At 48.8% G+C, this 17326-nt stretch overlaps 5 protein-coding genes across 5 annotated transcripts; 2 read left to right on the forward strand and 3 right to left on the reverse strand.

Annotated features, from left to right (window-relative positions):
• Positions 1-923: 923 nt before the first annotated feature.
• Positions 924-4588, forward strand: RhiXN_05394 (polyphosphoinositide phosphatase; the record flags this gene model as incomplete). Its single annotated transcript, XM_043325210.1, has 16 exons — positions 924-1656; positions 1715-1871; positions 1923-2107; positions 2196-2296; positions 2349-2498; positions 2549-2618; positions 2666-2763; positions 2815-2948; positions 3006-3122; positions 3177-3277; positions 3314-3394; positions 3451-3582; positions 3633-3900; positions 3949-4023; positions 4078-4291; positions 4379-4588. 16 exons carry the CDS (start codon positions 924-926, stop codon positions 4586-4588), a joined length of 2826 nt encoding a protein of 941 aa, XP_043177629.1.
• Positions 4589-4945: 357 nt separating this feature from the next.
• Positions 4946-6039, reverse strand: RhiXN_05395 (uncharacterized protein; the record flags this gene model as incomplete). Its single annotated transcript, XM_043325211.1, has 4 exons — positions 4946-5183; positions 5239-5334; positions 5395-5573; positions 5707-6039. 4 exons carry the CDS (start codon positions 6037-6039, stop codon positions 4946-4948), a joined length of 846 nt encoding a protein of 281 aa, XP_043177630.1.
• A 1106-nt stretch (positions 6040-7145) lies between these two features.
• RhiXN_05396 (uncharacterized protein) lies at positions 7146-8212 on the reverse strand (the record flags this gene model as incomplete). Its single annotated transcript, XM_043325212.1, has 4 exons — positions 7146-7616; positions 7698-7869; positions 7927-8085; positions 8136-8212. The coding sequence occupies 4 exons, from the start codon at positions 8210-8212 to the stop codon at positions 7146-7148; spliced, it is 879 nt and encodes a 292-aa protein (XP_043177631.1).
• Positions 8213-8693: 481 nt separating this feature from the next.
• Positions 8694-9550, reverse strand: RhiXN_05397 (uncharacterized protein; the record flags this gene model as incomplete). The annotated part of the gene is made up of 6 exons (XM_043325213.1): positions 8694-8815; positions 8868-8916; positions 8973-9047; positions 9099-9127; positions 9177-9354; positions 9425-9550. The coding sequence occupies 6 exons, from the start codon at positions 9548-9550 to the stop codon at positions 8694-8696; spliced, it is 579 nt and encodes a 192-aa protein (XP_043177632.1).
• A 2869-nt stretch (positions 9551-12419) lies between these two features.
• On the forward strand, positions 12420-16771 carry RhiXN_05398 (dihydroorotate dehydrogenase; the record flags this gene model as incomplete). The annotated part of the gene is made up of 15 exons (XM_043325214.1): positions 12420-12776; positions 12836-12908; positions 12967-13025; positions 13103-13631; positions 13685-14324; positions 14803-14933; positions 14994-15069; positions 15133-15372; positions 15433-15636; positions 15689-15794; positions 15847-15909; positions 15966-15999; positions 16055-16123; positions 16175-16571; positions 16624-16771. 15 exons carry the CDS (start codon positions 12420-12422, stop codon positions 16769-16771), a joined length of 3126 nt encoding a protein of 1041 aa, XP_043177633.1.
• Between the last annotated feature and the right edge of the window lie 555 nt (positions 16772-17326).

The raw sequence follows: 17326 nt of genomic DNA on the forward strand, positions 1-17326 counted from the left end.
CATAGCTCTGTGTAGCCTCCTTTTGGTTCGAATTTGCTAATACAGCACAGACTATTGTTGTTTGCGACTATATATTGGCCATTGAAGGGCTCAGGTAGTTAATTACCCCCTAAGATCGTACTGTACTATGAGCACTAAGACAGGAAGAGTGAAAATGTTTAATCAAGGTGAGTCTTATGGCCGGGTTCTCTTTTGTCTTGCTCTAGTCATAATCTCCCATATATGCATAGTCAAAGGACACGGTTTCATTATCCCAGATGAGGGTGGACAAGACGTTTTTGTTCATTACACCAAAGTAGAGGGAAAGAGAAGAGACGCCTGAGCGAGGGAGACTTGGTATCCTATGAAGCTACGGAGACTTCCAAGGGGCCCGCTGCGATGTCAGTGACACTGCGATAGGTACCGGTAGTTGGTGCGTCCGCTATTAAGACCGTTAATATACAGGAAATTTATATTCCTTGCTTAGAAGCAGTCAAACAGAGAGAGCTGCATACCCTAGTATTATTTGCTTGATCGGAAGTTGGTTCTTGAGTATATTCTTGTACTTGATTTGTATTTCTGCAAGCAGTCGCGCTGTTGCACTTTGAGGAACTGAATCATATTTTATAAAGCGATGTTTAATTTCATCAGATATAAAGCATACGCATATACTGCGTACCAGCTAATACTAGCCTGGCTGCCCGTAGACCATCGTGTGGTTCTCAAGCCATGTCAGATTATCAGAGGTTCCAGAGTATCACGTGATTCCCGATACACGGAACGACAGCCACGACTCCATTATCACGTACAATCACGCAGTTAGCAAGGAAAAGAACTTCACCTCACAAAAACCAGAAAGAACCCAAGTCCATATTAAAACATATTTATCTAATCGGTACTCATATACCCGTTCCCAGAGTGCTTGTTTGACTGTGAGGCTGGTTATGTCGACACCAAGCAGCACTGGCCTTGTCGGTATTTCCGATTCAGAACTTACACCGCGCCCAGAATCGGACGGTTTAGAGACCCATCCGTGGTCACAGACACCTCCATCCCATAGGACTCCTTATGTTACATTCAATGGTGCCTCCACGCAGTCAGCCTCAACATCAAAACTGGTGATCGAACAGCCATCTGCTTCCAGGTCAACGCTTGGGTCAGGGGTGTCTGAGCCTTCGTTCATCCCACAGGGTATATACTCGTCTGGCTCACTTGCTTCTCCAGTGTCTCCCGCTCCATCTGCGAATCATACACTACCCCGGCCGCCGGAATACGGTTCACTGCCTGGGGCGGTACGATCCACATATTCCATCGCTACATCTAGTAGCACACATACGACGTCAGGTGCCAAAATAGCCGGTTTTTATACTCGTGGATCTACTTCATTTGCACCGAGCTACGCACCCAGCGCTGATCCCAATACACCCAGACCCCTGATACTGAATAAATTTGTTCTATATGAGAATAAACGCAAACTATACGTGGTAGCCACTGGGGCATCCGACTCTCGCTATCGCATGCTACGAATTGACCGAGCGGCATCAGAAGAACTTGTCGTAACTGAGGATGAAGCTGTTTATACGGAACGAGAAATAGCGGATATTCTTCGCATGCTTGAAGATGGAAATAAGGTGTCTGGTGGACTCAATAAGGTACAAGAGTTTCACGGCATTGTAGGTGAGTAGTCGCACGAGGAGCCAGGCCTGTACAATTCACTAAGAACAGTACTAATTAGGGTTCGTTCGCTTCACTGCCGGCTGGTATATCGTTCTCATTACCAAACGGTCTGTCCGTGCCCTAATGGGTGGCCACTATATCTATCATTGCGAAGACACTTCTATTTACAAGATATGTCCTACCATGAAGGTCGAAAATCCTTCGGAAGAGGCTCGGTTACTTGCATTATTTAGAGGCGTTGATCTGAGTAGAAATTTCTACTTTAGCTACACGTATGATGTCACTTCGACGCTTCAGCACAATCTCACTAAATTTGGCTATAAAGCCTGTCCTCAAATATCTAAAACCCTTATTTCAACGATCGATATGCTTGGAATCACTGCCTTTTGTCGAATGCATTCCCCCTTCGCGAACATAATGGTGGCCCTGGTGATTGGAGGGCGAAAAGCCCGTGGGTGATACCGATGATATATGGACACGTAGATCAAGCTAGTAAGCTATTTCTCTAAACGCCCGACCTAGTTGACCAGCCCTCGTAGAGTTGAACGTCTTTGGCCGAATTATTTACATTACGCTTATCGCCCGCCGGTCTCGCCATTTTGCTGGAGTTCGATACTTGAAGCGGGGGGTGGATGAAGAGGTATAGTGCATGTATGTTGAGCAGACATAGGAAGATAATATCTGGGATGCAGGGTAATGTTGCTAATGAAGTAGAGACCGAGCAAATTGTGTCGGAAGCGTCAACCACAGGTTTTTATGGTCCCCCGGAGAGATTTCGTGAAGGCATCACTGAGACTGGCTGGGTCCGTGTACCAAACCCTCGATACACTAGCTACGTCCAGGTCAGACATTTTTGTCGGTAACAATGCTGTTTCTTATTTGCATTATTAAGCACCGAGGCAGTATTCCCATATTTTGGACCCAGGATACTACAAATCTTAACCCAAAGCCACCCATTGAAAGTATGTACAAAAGATTCCTGGTCTTTTTCTATAGCTAAGCTTGTTAGTCACGGTTGTCGACCCATTCTACGCTCCTGCGGGTCGTCATTTCGATCGCCTGTTTGCCCGATACGGAACACCGATCATGGTTCTGAATCTTATTAAGGTCAATTTATTGTAGATCAGATCCGTGGCTTATTGACTCATAGTAGATTAGTCACGAGAGCCTCAGCCCCGAGAGTCCAAGCTCCTACATGAATTTGGAGCATGTGTAGAGTATTTGAATCAGTTCCTGCCAGAAGGAAAGAAAATAATGTATGAAGCATGGGACATGTCTCAAGCTTACAAAGGGTGAGCACTCAATTTTCTATCTTCGACTATGGCTCAGTTGGACGGATGTATCAACAGCAAGAAACAAGATGTTATCAGTTATCTTGAGGACTACGCCGAAATGTCAATAAACCTCACCGGATTTTTTCACTCGGGACCTGAGCCGTTTTCACACAAGTTGCGGTCCGAATCTGAGTAAGTCTATTGTGCATCCAGTGTCATAGTGGCTAATCAGCGAACAAACCCCAGAGCTGTCCCTTATCGTGATACTATGCTGGTTCAGAATGGTGTTTGCCGCACGAATTGTGTTGACTGCCTCGACCGAACCAATGCTGCACAGTTTGTCTTTGGTAAGAGAGCATTAGGCCACCAACTGTATGCGCTAGGGGTTGTGGAGACACCTCAACTGGAATTCGATTCGGATGCGGTAAACATGCTCACTGAGATGTATCATGATCATGGTGATAGTAAGCACTGTCAATCACACTTTGATAGTGCTGTAAGTCTAAATCCATCTGATCAGCGATCGCCCTCCAGTATGCTGGAGGAGCACTTGTCAATAGGGTAGAATCGTACAGGCGGATGCCTCATTGGAACAGCCACTCCCGGGATGTCATCGAGAACATGCGTAGATTCTATGCCAACTCGGTGCTCGGTGTGTAGCGCTTCCCGTGATATTATAACTCGCTTCTTAACGTGTTTTAGATGCCGACAAGCAGGCATCCATCGATGTATTTCTGGGCACTCGTAGTGAGTCTAAGCCTTGCGGGCCGGCCGAACGCCGGGCCTATCAACAATGGTTCCACCCCGAAAACTTGGATCCTGTGTTCGTACCAGTGCAGTGTTCCTCTGCGTTATGTGAATTCGCACAAACACGGGCCGATTTCTGGGATGAATACTATCGACCTAAACTCTTCACTAGTTTACAGAAACACTTCGCGTTCTCGATGTCTAGCAGCTCGAAACTCACAGGGTAAGGACGGGTTGTGATAGTGGTGCCCGAATACTTACACACGCTCAGGGACAAAAAGCTTTCCGAACCCGAGTGCAGTCCGTTTATTCCTCGTATAGTGGCCCCAGCCATGCAGCCCCCAAAGTAGGCATAGCTCTGAGTAGCCGCATGGAATGAATTGACGCAATTGATTTCTAGGTTGATGCAGGGAGTTCGAAGATGGATGGGGCAAGGGTCTTCTAAGAGAAAGCCGAACCCCATCACGATCCCGCCTAAAACTAATCCGGCTGAAGATCACCATGAAGTACTTGACTCGCACTCCATAGAAGCCATGGTTGCTCGCGCTCTGTCCCCCGTTGTCTCTGAGAATGAGAGAACGAATACCAGAGGTGAGCCTTGCTACCAAGCTGAAGTGATATATCATTAATTTGGTCGTGGTAGGTATATCGAACAACATGCTGACTTAATCGATACGGCTGGATCTGTCAAAATTGATCAGAAGGATTATAACATTTATCTACACGAGGTTCAAATCGGGCATGGTGAAATTGACGACCTCGATGTTCCTGAAGCATGTTTGAGGCGATATGATGCTCATGCCCAAAGCGCAGCTAGGCCACTCGAAGTAGCCTCGGAGGCAAAGGAAACTTTAGACAAGACCCAGCAATACCTTAATAGTAGCCTTCCGCAGCATGTCGGCTACTACTGAACTTCGGCGAGCATGGGTGTCAAGGGGACTTGTTTATGTGACTAATATTCTCTGTATAATTTGGTAACAACGCTAATGTCACACCAGGCCTTGGAAAAATAGGTATGGTAACAAAGATTTGACATAGTGATTCGAAACCGCAGTGAAAGGTATAACGAATGAGAGGGGGGGGGGAATGTAGCACAAGGTGCTTGAGAGAAATTGATGCAAATCAGACATGTACTGTAACTAAACAACGTAAGGACTGTGATACTGATTTTGTATAGAATAATAAGCGAATTCACAAGCAGAGCAAAAAAGAGGGTGGGGTATTCTCAGTCTGGATATTTAATGGCTCGAAGTATTCGAAGTGGAAGGCTAAGCACCGTATGAACGTTGTCGGCGGAGTTCGAAAAACGAGTCACGGTTCGATTGGTCCTGTTGAGTGGGGATCGGAGGAATGGGGATGTCACGAATATGTTGATACTGGCGTCGGGGGACGATATTCAGAGGACGAGTCGGCGGAAGTTGCCTATAAACTGGAGCTATAGTAGTAGGGTTCGGTAAAGGCATCAACGGCGGGCGTTTAGCCAGAGGAAGAGACCGTGGTGCCTTGCTAGATAGAACAATGCTTGAGCCAAATCCTAAGCAGAGAGGATGTTTGGGCTTACGGGAACCGGTTGATTAACTCTGGCGTGGTCGGACCATCGGATTGATCGCTATCAAGGTCAACGCGCCTGTCGGCAGCAATCACTTCTCTACCAAAGCTACAGCGCATACATTAGCACATATTTCTGAATATGTATATTAAAGCAAACGGAACATACTCAACAACATTTATTTGGCCCGGGATCCAAGTGCCGGGCTGGAGTTGTAAGGGGGGAGCGTTGGGCCTGTCGAGCACCGCGAACCGACGGATGTCATGGTTGTTCTCCAAATGGTGGAGCGCCCTCTCGCGTGCACGGCGACAAGAAGCGGACTCCTTCTCACTCTTACGACGAACGCGCTCTGGGTTTTGTCGAATCAAGTCATAGCGAGGAGGGACTGGGGTGGTGGGGAAGTGCGGTTGGCAGTTCCAAGGGGGGTGTAAGGCTCGCGCTGAATAGTCTGGGGGTTTTGTTTATGGCGATCAACCTGACCCCGCAAAGAGAGTTCATTTGAGGCTCCTGTGATTTTCCAGGCTTCAGAGGGAAGGGACGCTTTGCATCAGGCGAGCCGGCACTGTCCGCCTCATGGCTTGGTGCACGGCTCTGCGGCTCGCCAGTATTGCGGCGGCGGAACAACCTGTCCATAAACGACTTATCTACTGTACCAGAGGGACGCTCCTTCTCAGCCTTGGCTGCGGCCTTGGACTTTAGTTCTTCGAGGTGCTTTAGGGTAGCACGAGTGGCACGCTTGTGCTCCGCCTTCAGTTCGCGCTCATCGCGCGTAGTCCAGGCACGAGTCTCTCCTGTAGCGTAGGCATAAGGCATGGTTGAGATGATTGTAAAAGTGCGCTGGAATGAGCTTGAGAGTGTCGGGTTTGGAGGGTTGCTGGGGAGGCTTTTCCGCGAGCTTTATACGGTTCAGACCCACAACGTGCACCAGCCAACGGCCCAAGGCACACGAGAAAAAAGATGACTTCCGGGCTGAGGTTTGTTTGTTTGGGCCAGTGATGACCGGTGAAAACGGATGATATAGATGGCCGATGCCTGTAGCCACTCATATTCCTTCCTAGTGTGACATCGCCCCATGAGTTGTGAGGTACTATGGCCATAATACTGGAACTCTCTCTACGTATGAGTGTACTTTGGCCAAAAAATTTAAACTATAATGCTAATGGCCCAAGTACTAGGCGAACTACTGACTTAACTTGCAGTGCAGCCTTGGTGGTATAAACCGGAGCTGCAGCGCCGTACAGCATACAGTCACACATAATCGCCAGATGACAGGCAGAACTACGTGAATCAACCGACCATTTAGAGTACAAGACAAGCGGAGATTTCTGTCTACTAGCACGTGTTGGCAAGCGGCTAATTACTATTCGCTCAATTAGGGCGCCTGGAACGGGTTCAAGTGCCACCGTCATTAACAACCCATCTTGGGGGTTAGCGTGTCTGATATGGCCAATGGCATCCTATCCCTTAGTGGTAGCAAACATTGACTCCGCTCTTGCTTTGAAATTTCCAGGGAACCCCATTTTCCGGGCCTCCGTGCTGGCTTTTTACTGGACGGTTTGCGTGTGCCAAACTTCGAGTGAGGGATGACTCTCGAAGTATGAGAGACTAGAACCGTCCAAGGACCAAATGTCATCAATTTCTCGTCCTGAATATCCGAATGAGGGTCAACCCAGCTACGCTTCTCACCTCGTTTCCGAACACTGTGTCTTGCGCTAGGAACAGAGAGTTCGCTAGATTACGTGGGCAGTGCATTTTTTTCCATCATAAATAATACTAACAACAGAGTCGTGGTCAAAGTAGTCGGGCTACGTAAAGCAGATAATTATTTATATGGTATATATGAGTCAATCACCAATAAATATATCAGAATAGGTGACGATATGCGCAGAGCTAACGGTCCGAGGCACCAGTGGCAAATGTTAAGCATTGGTATACGGGTCCTTGTGCCCCTGTTGCATCGGGTAGTCTTGCACAGCTCGGGCCTCTTTTGCTGCCTTGTTTTTCTCCTTTGCCAGGTCCTCTCCAAACACAACGCGCGCATTCACAGAGAAAAGAGCGGCCGTGACCAACCACTCCATTAGAGCCAACAAAACATAAAACTTGACCTTGGTCACAATCGAGAACGGAGGGCTGGCCGAATGAATTAGCGCGAGGCGGTAGGAGCCTGCGATCACCAAGCAGCACGCCATGAAGACCAGAAGCATGGTCGGGTTGACGGGAAGGTCCTTGTGCACTTGGGCGACTAGGACCACGACGATCACTCCGAGGACGATGGCAAGACAGAGAGCAGCGTTGACGTTGCGCAGGGTGCGTAGTTGGGAGGCTTTGTTTGGGTCATTGAAGACGCTACTCATCTGTGTGCCAGCCACTATACCCACGATCAAGGCAATCTTTTTTTTTCAGGGAGGGGGAAGGGGGGTCGTGTGGTCAGACTACAATGGGTCTGAAACATACCAGAAACAACAACTCACGAGAAGAGCCAGCCTCAAGGGTCGGCAGACCCGCTGGGTGGTTTGACCTTGCTTCGGGGAAGTGTGCGTACGAGTAATGTGGTACTCTAGTAGAGTCAGGATTGCGTCGCAGATAATGGGAAAGCCAGCAAGAAGGAAGACTTGTTCGACGATGAACAAAGTTTCCGAGTAGCTGTTGTAAAATAGTTATCTAGCTTATTCAAGCTCGATTACAGAGACAAGCACTCACTCTCCATTCGACTGAACAGCGCGCATTATATAAGTTGCTGTTCGTACGAGCACAAAGATGGCAGGACGGATCATCGTTGTTGTGCGAGACGCCTTGCTCGCTAAGCGCCATGCTACGAATGGAACAAGGCATGCATATGCAATAGTAAATATAATGGATCTACAAGATAAAGTGAGATAACAGCGTAATTTCACACAATGCATACTGACGCGGCAAGGTCTTGGGACTTGGTTGGGATGCCACCAGTAATTGAGAACCCAGAAGGGACCTGAGAAATAGAAGACATGTTGGTTCGAAGGCAGATGGACAATGAGCTTCATCATATTGGCAACCTTTATATACTCATTATTGTCCAAAACCCTACCAAGTTCAGCCGGCCGAGTTTATCGGTCTCGTTGTGTCGGAGGTCAAATTAAACGCCCAGACCGTGGAACCTCGGTATTGGGCCGATACTCTTGGGCCTTTTTTAAGCAGGTGGCGGTGTTACGAACCTATGCCTAAGTTAAATATAGAAAACGCAGTGTCAAACTTACGATATCCGAGTCAATGCGGTGCGGATCGTGCGTTCTGACAGAACGCAACTCGGGCAAAAGCAGGCAAAGAAAAAAATACATTGAAAAACGATCGATAGAACACAATGCCCATGACGTACAACACCAAGCCCACAATAACATATGAAAAAATACGAAGGCCACAAAAACACAGCAAATAAGAAGTAACGAATGATACAAACACGATAGCGAGATTTGAGAAGGATTCGGGTCTGGCTACTCCAAGATCCATTCGCGTACAGTAGAACATCCCCCGATATCAGGATGCATAAGAACAGTCGCGAGCCAGGTCTGGAGCTTACGGCGGCGAGAGTCAAGGAACGCCGGTCTGTACTTGGCTACACGTGCAAGCGGTGAGAAGGGAGACGCTACCGCGTATGGTTGGCTTACCAAACGCGTTCTTGGGTGGGAGAGCTGGAATGTTGTGGATGACATGAGGCTGGGAATAATAAAATCGTCAATATGGGATCTGGTTGGCACCTTATGTGTACGTACAGGTAGTGTGTGTCGAAGGGTCCTCTCGAGTTCAACAAATGAGTTATAGCGCTTGTGGGAATGTATTGTTACACCCTGTCAAGAATCTGTCAATCAAAGGCCAAATGGGATAAGAGGATCACCAACTTCTTTCGTTCTGATCGCACAATCATATACTGGTTCAAGCTCAAAAATTTAGTCAAAACATGATGCGTATGAACATACCGACATAACCGGTGCTAATGCTATCGCCCACGCTCGCCCACCCAACCAGCTGGACGTCCCTAGCAAAGGTTCGGTCTGCATTCCCACAATTATCGCCCAACCAAATATCATTGGAGAAAACCGAGTGATTCGCCATGGACCCTGGCGGCGAAACGCGACCACTCATGTCGACTCTATTCTGATAGACATCATAGTTTGAAGATCACGTCAACTGCTTGTACGTCAATCAGATGGGGATGTATACATACGTCAGCCGGGAATTCATCCCACAGTCGAGCCTCCTCTTCGATCAAGTCATGAATGGTCGAAGGGATGACCTGAATGAGTCCAGATGATCCAGCAAACGGGTGGGATGTAGAAGTGCTGCTATCCATACGTTCGTTGGATTTTTTTCGGCCGATAACGATGGGAAAAACTAGGTTGGACTGATTTCTAACGGATAGTTACGTCTTGGTGCTTTACAGTTGCTTTTAAAATATTTTGCTTGAGATTGTGATACAGTGAACGAGGGGTTGGATACAAGATATAAGCTGAAGTTGATCGAAGTGGACGTTGAGACCAGAGTCTCGGAGGCCGAATTACATCACGCAGATCACCATCGCGTCACGTGATATAGAATTTGTTACTGCTCCATGGTACCTGGATGTTCTCCACAGTGCTCAAGTGTTGAATGTCAACTCCAATCCAGCCAAATGATAGCGGTAAGCTTATCGCTATGCTACGTGACACAAGCTTGGATCTATCTAGATAAGAAAGTCGAAAGCGGCGTAGTTTGTTGCCGCCGCTCAAGAGGGAATGTGAAAGTCCAGTCCCCTGGGCCCTTTGGTGTGCGCTACTGCTTGTCCCATATGTCTGATCTTGTACATATGCATGAACTAGGAATAGCACTAAATACACATGCTCATCTTGACACGATGTTCATGGCCGGCAACAAGAGTTTCCTGCTGGGGAGAACGGGCACGCGTACAGGCCGCGATATTTTACCACTCTCGTCCAACACGTTGCTGTGACGTCCCTTCCTACTATCTCGAACTAAAACTCCATACGTTAGGCTTCGGTACGAATAAGGAAACATACTTACCTTGGGCGCATGAATTGTATCGAAGAGAGTGTGTCCCACATGTTTGGACTACATTTGTATTGAATAGTCAAAAGTGACAAGATCAAAGAGATCTTCGGTCCATTTGACTCGTTGGCACTCGAACAGAGGCAAAGTCCTCGAGGCCTTTTGTGTTTTGAAGAGATAGAACATCAACAGCTCGTAATGCTCCAAGGTTTTGGGACCTTCAAAACAAGCCACCTGGCCAAAACCGGGACCCGAGACAATACCATATTGCTGCAGCGCAACAGCCCCGGACCCGGAGAGGTTTTGAGCGCTCACTCAATAAAAAGGGATCAACCTCCACGTTCATTGCTTCCTTATCCCCAAAGGATGCTCAGAAATGCGTTTGAACGTGAGGAGCTTTCACGGCCAATGTGTCCAAAGCATTGTATACTCTCAACGTGCTGACGACGCCCCAGAATCAGGTACTCTATTAATCTTAAACCTACTCTACAAAATCTATCGGAGCTCGCGAGTCTGAAATCCTCAAGAAGCTTAAACTAGACGCTCTTGGTAATATCGTTTATATTTTTCGAGCATTTCGGGCTCACAAGCTCCGGCGGTTTTTGCAGAGTAAAGCTGGGGACAGCAATCACCCACCACCTAAGCCGCGGATGCACGCTTTTTGCGTAGCGCTGGGCCCATATTGCTAATAAATGCTCATTTTCTCACCAACCAGACCGAAATCAAGGAATGTAAGCTAGCCAGATTGTGAAAGATTGGCACGCGAATCCGAATATGCCGTTAGATTTTTGCTCACTTAAGTACACACGGTTCCATTTCCGAAAGACCGTCGGCCTTGGTGGTCCACACGTGACGAGAAACCGCTGCTGGATCCTCGCGACGAATCGTGGCCGCTTTGCAACAGATCTATCAACCCATCTGTGGAGTCCGGGGACTTTCCCGAGCCTCTATAACATGCTGCGCGTCACTAGCAAAAAAAAAAGCTCCGGAACGCAGCAAAGCAAGCTCAAGATGAGGTATATAGAGTGTGATTATTCATTATTGACCACAGGACAACTCCAGATCATGTTCCCACCGAGGGGATTGCCTTGGGATACGCGCACATGTAAAATGATATTATATTTAATGGCGGAAATCTTTCCTTGGTAGTTGTGCTCGATATGAACCATGTATGGAATAAGAAATAAAGTCCCCGGACTCCACAGATGGGTTGATAGATCTGTTGCAAAGCGGCCACGATTCGTCGCGAGGATCCAGCAGCGGTTTCTCGTCACGTGTGGACCACCAAGGCCGACGGTCTTTCGGAAATGGAACCGTGTGTACTTAAGTGAGCAAAAATCTAACGGCATATTCGGATTCGCGTGCCAATCTTTCACAATCTGGCTAGCTTACATTCCTTGATTTCGGTCTGGTTGGTGAGAAAATGAGCATTTATTAGCAATATGGGCCCAGCGCTACGCAAAAAGCGTGCATCCGCGGCTTAGGTGGTGGGCGATTGCTGTCCCCAGCTTTACGGTTATGCTGATACAGTCGAGACTCTTGACCTGCAGTATGGGAAGACACTCGCCCGGCTTACCAATCAATAATAAAGTGATGCAACACGCAGCTTTTCAATACGAAGTCTACAGCTCAAGAATCTGTAGGTCAAGAGTCCCGACTGTACTTAATCGGGGCTATTCCAGATATACGCAAATCCTTCGGATCAGTAGATCAACTGGTCTCGGGATTTCTTGGATCTTCAGTCGTTCCCAGAGATTTGCGTGTAACAGAGTAGAAGAACCTATTCATAATTTACCACGCGCGACTTATGCTTTATCATAGTAACGCAACTTATCGGGCCTAGCCAGAGATCAAGAAGATTCAACCCTTGGAAGACCAAGTGCTTGTTGAGCGCTTTGTTTGTGATTGAGGGATCGAGGTTGTAAATGGAGAGCAAGCGCCCGGCGATTACCCTGGTCCTACACCATCAAATTTATGATCGACAACCACTCACCCAAAACCTAAGCTCGGGTCTACATCAGACGCGGATTTCAAAACTATAACTTGACTTAACTAATACTTCAGATAGAGATTTGCCCCTCAGGAAAGCTTTTTACCGACGGAGCTAAGCCCCACAGAGGATTCTCAACACACCCGATCTACCAAGCGTCAAAAGGCAGTCATTCAAGCGACCCGTAATGCAGCCAGCCAGCCTAAGAGCTGGACTATATAGGATTAAAAACCATACTACTGCTAGAAGATTATCTTGGCCAACTCGGTTTGCCTCGACATCAACCGAAACACCAGTCGTTGTTGCCAAACCAGTCAACTCGGGTATTGGCACCGCTGTCAAGGCTTCCGCTCTCGTACTTGGCACTGGTTTATTTGTCGCCTACTACTATGACTCCCGTTCGGCTATCCATCGTTGGGTCGTGCCTCCGCTCATGAGGGCGACCTTGGACCCCGAGGCCGCCCATCGTCTAGCTTTGCGCGTTCTAGGAACTCGATTTACACCGACGGATCATGGAGTAGAGGACGAAGCATTAAATTGCAAGGTACATAATATGTAATCAATTAAACCTATCCGAGGTTACTGATACCCCTGTCCGCTTAGTTATGGGACATCGAAATGCCTAGCCCCGTGGGCCTCGCAGCTGGATTCGACAAGGATGGAGAAGCTATCGATGGTACGTCTTTATCTATATTCTGATTGCAACTCCCTCGCATAGACGAATTAGAGCACAGGCTTGTTCAGATTGGGCTTTGATTGGGTCGAGATTGGGAGCGTGACACCCAAGCCACAGGTGGGTTTACCACCCACTCCGCAGCCCAGAAGTTATTTATAGAACTCGCAACCGCATTGCTCTTACTGCGGAAACAGGGCGGTAATCCCAAACCAAGAGTTTTTACCCTTCCAGAAGACGATGCCATGATTAATCGTTACGGGTTTCCGTCGCGCGGACATGATTTAATGCTCGCTCGTCTACGCACCCGGTCGAGGGACTCGATCGATTCACAAAATACCCCCGCTTCTGGACCTCGACAAGTCTTGGCGGTGAATTTGGGAAAGAACAAATCCTCCCCACCCGACTCGATTGCAGATTATCTTGCTGGCGTCAGGAAGTTTGGAGCTCAGCCCGATGTATCCGTCTTGGTTATCAATGTCTCCAGTCCCAACACTCCTGGCTTACGTGGACTGCAAAACCGAGGGATGTTAGAGGAGTTACTGGACGGTGTCTGCAAGGAACGTGATGCACTCCCACGGTCGACCCTACCCAAGATCGTGTTGAAGATCGCACCCGATCTGGACGAACTTGCGATTCAGGACGTAGCTGAAGCCGTTCGCGAGAGTGGAGTGGACGGTGTTATTGTGAGTAATACTACGATACAAAGGCCAAACTTAAAATCAGGTACGAGGTTATTTTCTTTAGTTTGCGTTTCACTTGGGTTGATGATCGCTCAGGGTCGGCGCAGGAGATCGGCGGATTATCTGGTCCCCCACTCTTACCTCTATCTCTCAAGGTCCTCAAAGTACTTCGCGCGCATTTACCTGCTGGTATACCAATAATCGGATGCGGCGGTATATCCAGTGGTGCCGACGCCTTGGAGTTCGCGCAGGCTGGGGCTAGCAGTATTCAGTTATACACTGCATTCGGATATTCCGGGGTCGGAACAGCACGCAGAATTAAAGACGAATTATCGGATGAACTTAAGCGACTGAACACCACTTGGGAACAGGTTGTCGATGGGGCTATCAAGAGTCAAGCATGGGTCAAACCAGAGGGACAAAAGGCACTGGACGAGGGAGAGCAAGAACTAAGAGACATGCTAGATGTCCTTGGGAAACAGCTGGCAGCAACAGATGATTCGGGGACGGATACGTTGGAATTGAAAGATAACACGCGGCCGAAAGAACTGCAGTTTGACGACGAAACCAGGCGGATCGCACAACTGGCCGAAGCAGCGCTGACCTCGCAACCTCGTGGGGACGGTGAGAGCGCCGAACGCCTCCCACATGCACAACAGCCGACGCATGGCATCGAAGGCTCAGAACCGTCGAATCAACCTCGTTTAGATAAAGGGGCACTAGAAAGGCGTCGTTCGTGATAGGAATGGCATCTTTGGGTTAGGTCATATCACCACCTCTTCCTATTCGGTATTAATACGACATTTGTTCTCTCGGCGAGTGTCCGAATGCCACATGTGTATATGCGCTGATATCTCCTTATCGAATGAATAGAATCACTTACGTGCTATCCGGAATTAGTTGCGTACAACCTTCGCGGTCGTCGCCGGGTGATATAAATGGACGATTGGGTAATCATTTATGCTAACTAAGCGTGGAGTGATAGCCACTTCTTTGACGCACGTGCCCTCGCGTGACAAACCAATGCTTCGCGCAGGTTCGATAGATCTTCGTTGAAGGGGGCGGGAAACCCCTGGTGCCCTGTTATATCGAGTTGGGTAAAGTGAGAAGGTTGCCAGCGCGTAAACACTATGTAAGTTATTTCGTTATTCTGATGAGTCGAGTCCGGTGGTACTCGCTCAATGACTACTAACACATACTGATCAACGGAACAGGGCCAAACGAAGAAGTCAAGCGCAATGGCGCAAGCGGAAGTACAAGTCTCACAACCCCAGATTCTTCGGCATGTTGGGAACTGCCAAGGTTGATGTTGGTACTCGTTCTGCGGCAAGCCTGACCTTTCCACGTGAGCATGCAGTGCCTCAGTAATGTTTTTCCCAGTTCGTGAAGTACTTACCACATGTAGCTGTCTACTTCTTCTCCAACTGCTCAACTTCCAAACCGATGCTACATGCGTATAGCACGGCCGAGCGCAATACTGTGTTAGTATGATGACAATAGTACCAGACTATCCTCCCGGAACGAGCTTCGATAAGGTATGCTAGTGGCCAGACGAATGTGTATAAAAGTACGGAACGACAGCGTCGAGTTTCTCCAGCATCAGTCGCTTTAGCTACAGTTGCAACCTACTCGGTCCAATCGGTCTTTCTCTACTCGTTCACTATGCGCGCTACTTTCGTCTCTGTCGCTCTCCTCGCAGCCGTCCTCCCGGCTCTCGCTGCCCCTACCAACAACGTTCCCATCAGCAAGTACGCTGGTCCGGTCAAGTCCAACTCTTACATCATGTAAGCATTAATCATGCTAACTGATATGGGAAAGTTGTATTAAATATTGACATTACCCAGCAAACTCAAGGATGGTGTCTCCAAGGACGCTCACGTCAACAAACTCGTCGCTGCCTTCAGCAACGGTGGCAAGGTCCAGTACAAGTACGGTGATGTCTTCCACGGATATGCTGCTAGCATCTCCGGCAAGGACCTCGACTTCATCCGCCAGTCGAGCGATGTCGAGTACATTGTTGAGGATGGTATCATGACCATCGATTACGAGTATGTTCATTGATTTGATAGTTATTCAAATGAGATTCTGACCAATGTGCAGGCAAGGTGACGAGACCGCGGCGGTCGTTGCACGTGAGGCTCCCGCTGTGGAAGGCCTCGACAAGCGTGCCAACGGTGCTGGCGTCGACGTCTACGGAATTGACACTGTGGGCTTCTATGTGTTGAATTTCACGCGTCGCAGTTCTGACAGTCCAATAGGGTATCTACACTGCTCACTCGAGCTTCGGCGGACGTGCTCGCTGGGGTGCTACCTTCGGTGGCGTAAGTACTCTTCATCCTCGCGGTCTGATAAACTTGTAATACTTATACATCAATAGTACGCCAACCAGGACGGCAACGGCCACGGAACCCGTAAGTGGTATTGACTTCTGCGAAGTACGACCATACTAACCATAGTGTATATCAGACACCGCCGGAACTGCCGTCGGTGCCAGCTATGGTGTCGCTACCTCGGCCAACATCATCGCCGTCAAGGGTAAGCGGACTTCCTCGTGAAGCCTGATTCCATATCTCACATTTTGCTCAGTTTTGTCTGACGCTGGCTCTGGCACCAACTCTGATGTCATTGCCGGAATCAACTGGGCCGCCACTCAGGCTCGCTCCAGCGGCCGTCCTTCGGTCGCCAACCTGTCTCTTGGTGGTGGTGCTAACACTGCTGTGGACTCAGCTGTCAGCAACGCCGTTGCTGGTGGTCTCCACTTTGCCATCGCTGCTGGAAACAGCAACGTCGATGCTGGCAGCACCTCTCCTGCTCGTGTTGCCGCTGCCAACACTGTCGGTGCTGTTGACTCGAGCAACCGCAAGGCGTCGTTCTCCAACTACGGTTCCGTTCTTGACGTCTGGGCTCTCGGTGTCAACGTCTTGAGCGCCTGGATCGGTGGAACTACCCGCACTAACACTATCTCTGGTACCTCTATGGCTTCGTAAGTGATTATACGCGTGACATGTCATGATTTAATGACCTGGCGCATGTAGTCCCCGTGTTGCTGGCTATATCGCCGTCCACATCGGAAACAGTGGTGGAACCCCCTCTGCGGTCTCCTCGGCCCTCAAGTCCAGCGCTCGCGCCGTTGTCACTGGTGCTCCTTCTGGCACCACAAACCTCTTGGCCCAGCCCTTCTAAGTGGTCGAACTCGAGGGGTCGCGCCGGTTGTATCAGTCTGGCTGAAAACTGTACTCGAGTGAATTGTTTCTGGCTAGCCATTCTTTAAATTCGTGATTTGTTGCCAGCTACTTGAAATTACTATGCTGTACAGAAATGTCCCAATGAATATATTTTATTCGTTCCCAAATTCTGCTTTTCCAAAGCCAACGATTTGATTCATTATTCTCTAGAATAATACAGCCTCTTTGCTTCTTATTATTCGTTTTCTAACGCGGAGATCTTGACCTTGCGCATGGGTCGAGAGCCTTCTGGAATACACTTGCTCCAGCCCGGCTTGAAACTCACATATTCTCTACGGGGCCCCAAAAATCTTGGGAGCGCTCCGGGACTCGCTATTGTCGGCGAGCATTCCGGAGCGTTTGGTATGACGCTCGGAAGTGCTCGTGGAGTGCTCCCAAGTGCTCGCCGAGCAATCCGGATCCGTCGGATCCTAACGAGGAGGCTCCCAAAACCGGAGCACTCCAGAGCGCTCCCAGGTTTTTGGGGCCCCCGTAGAGTTGCCGTCCTCGATCA

The sequence above is a fragment of the Rhizoctonia solani genome, chromosome 2 (assembly GCF_016906535.1).
Source record: "Rhizoctonia solani chromosome 2, complete sequence".
NCBI lineage: Eukaryota > Fungi > Basidiomycota > Agaricomycetes > Cantharellales > Ceratobasidiaceae > Rhizoctonia > Rhizoctonia solani.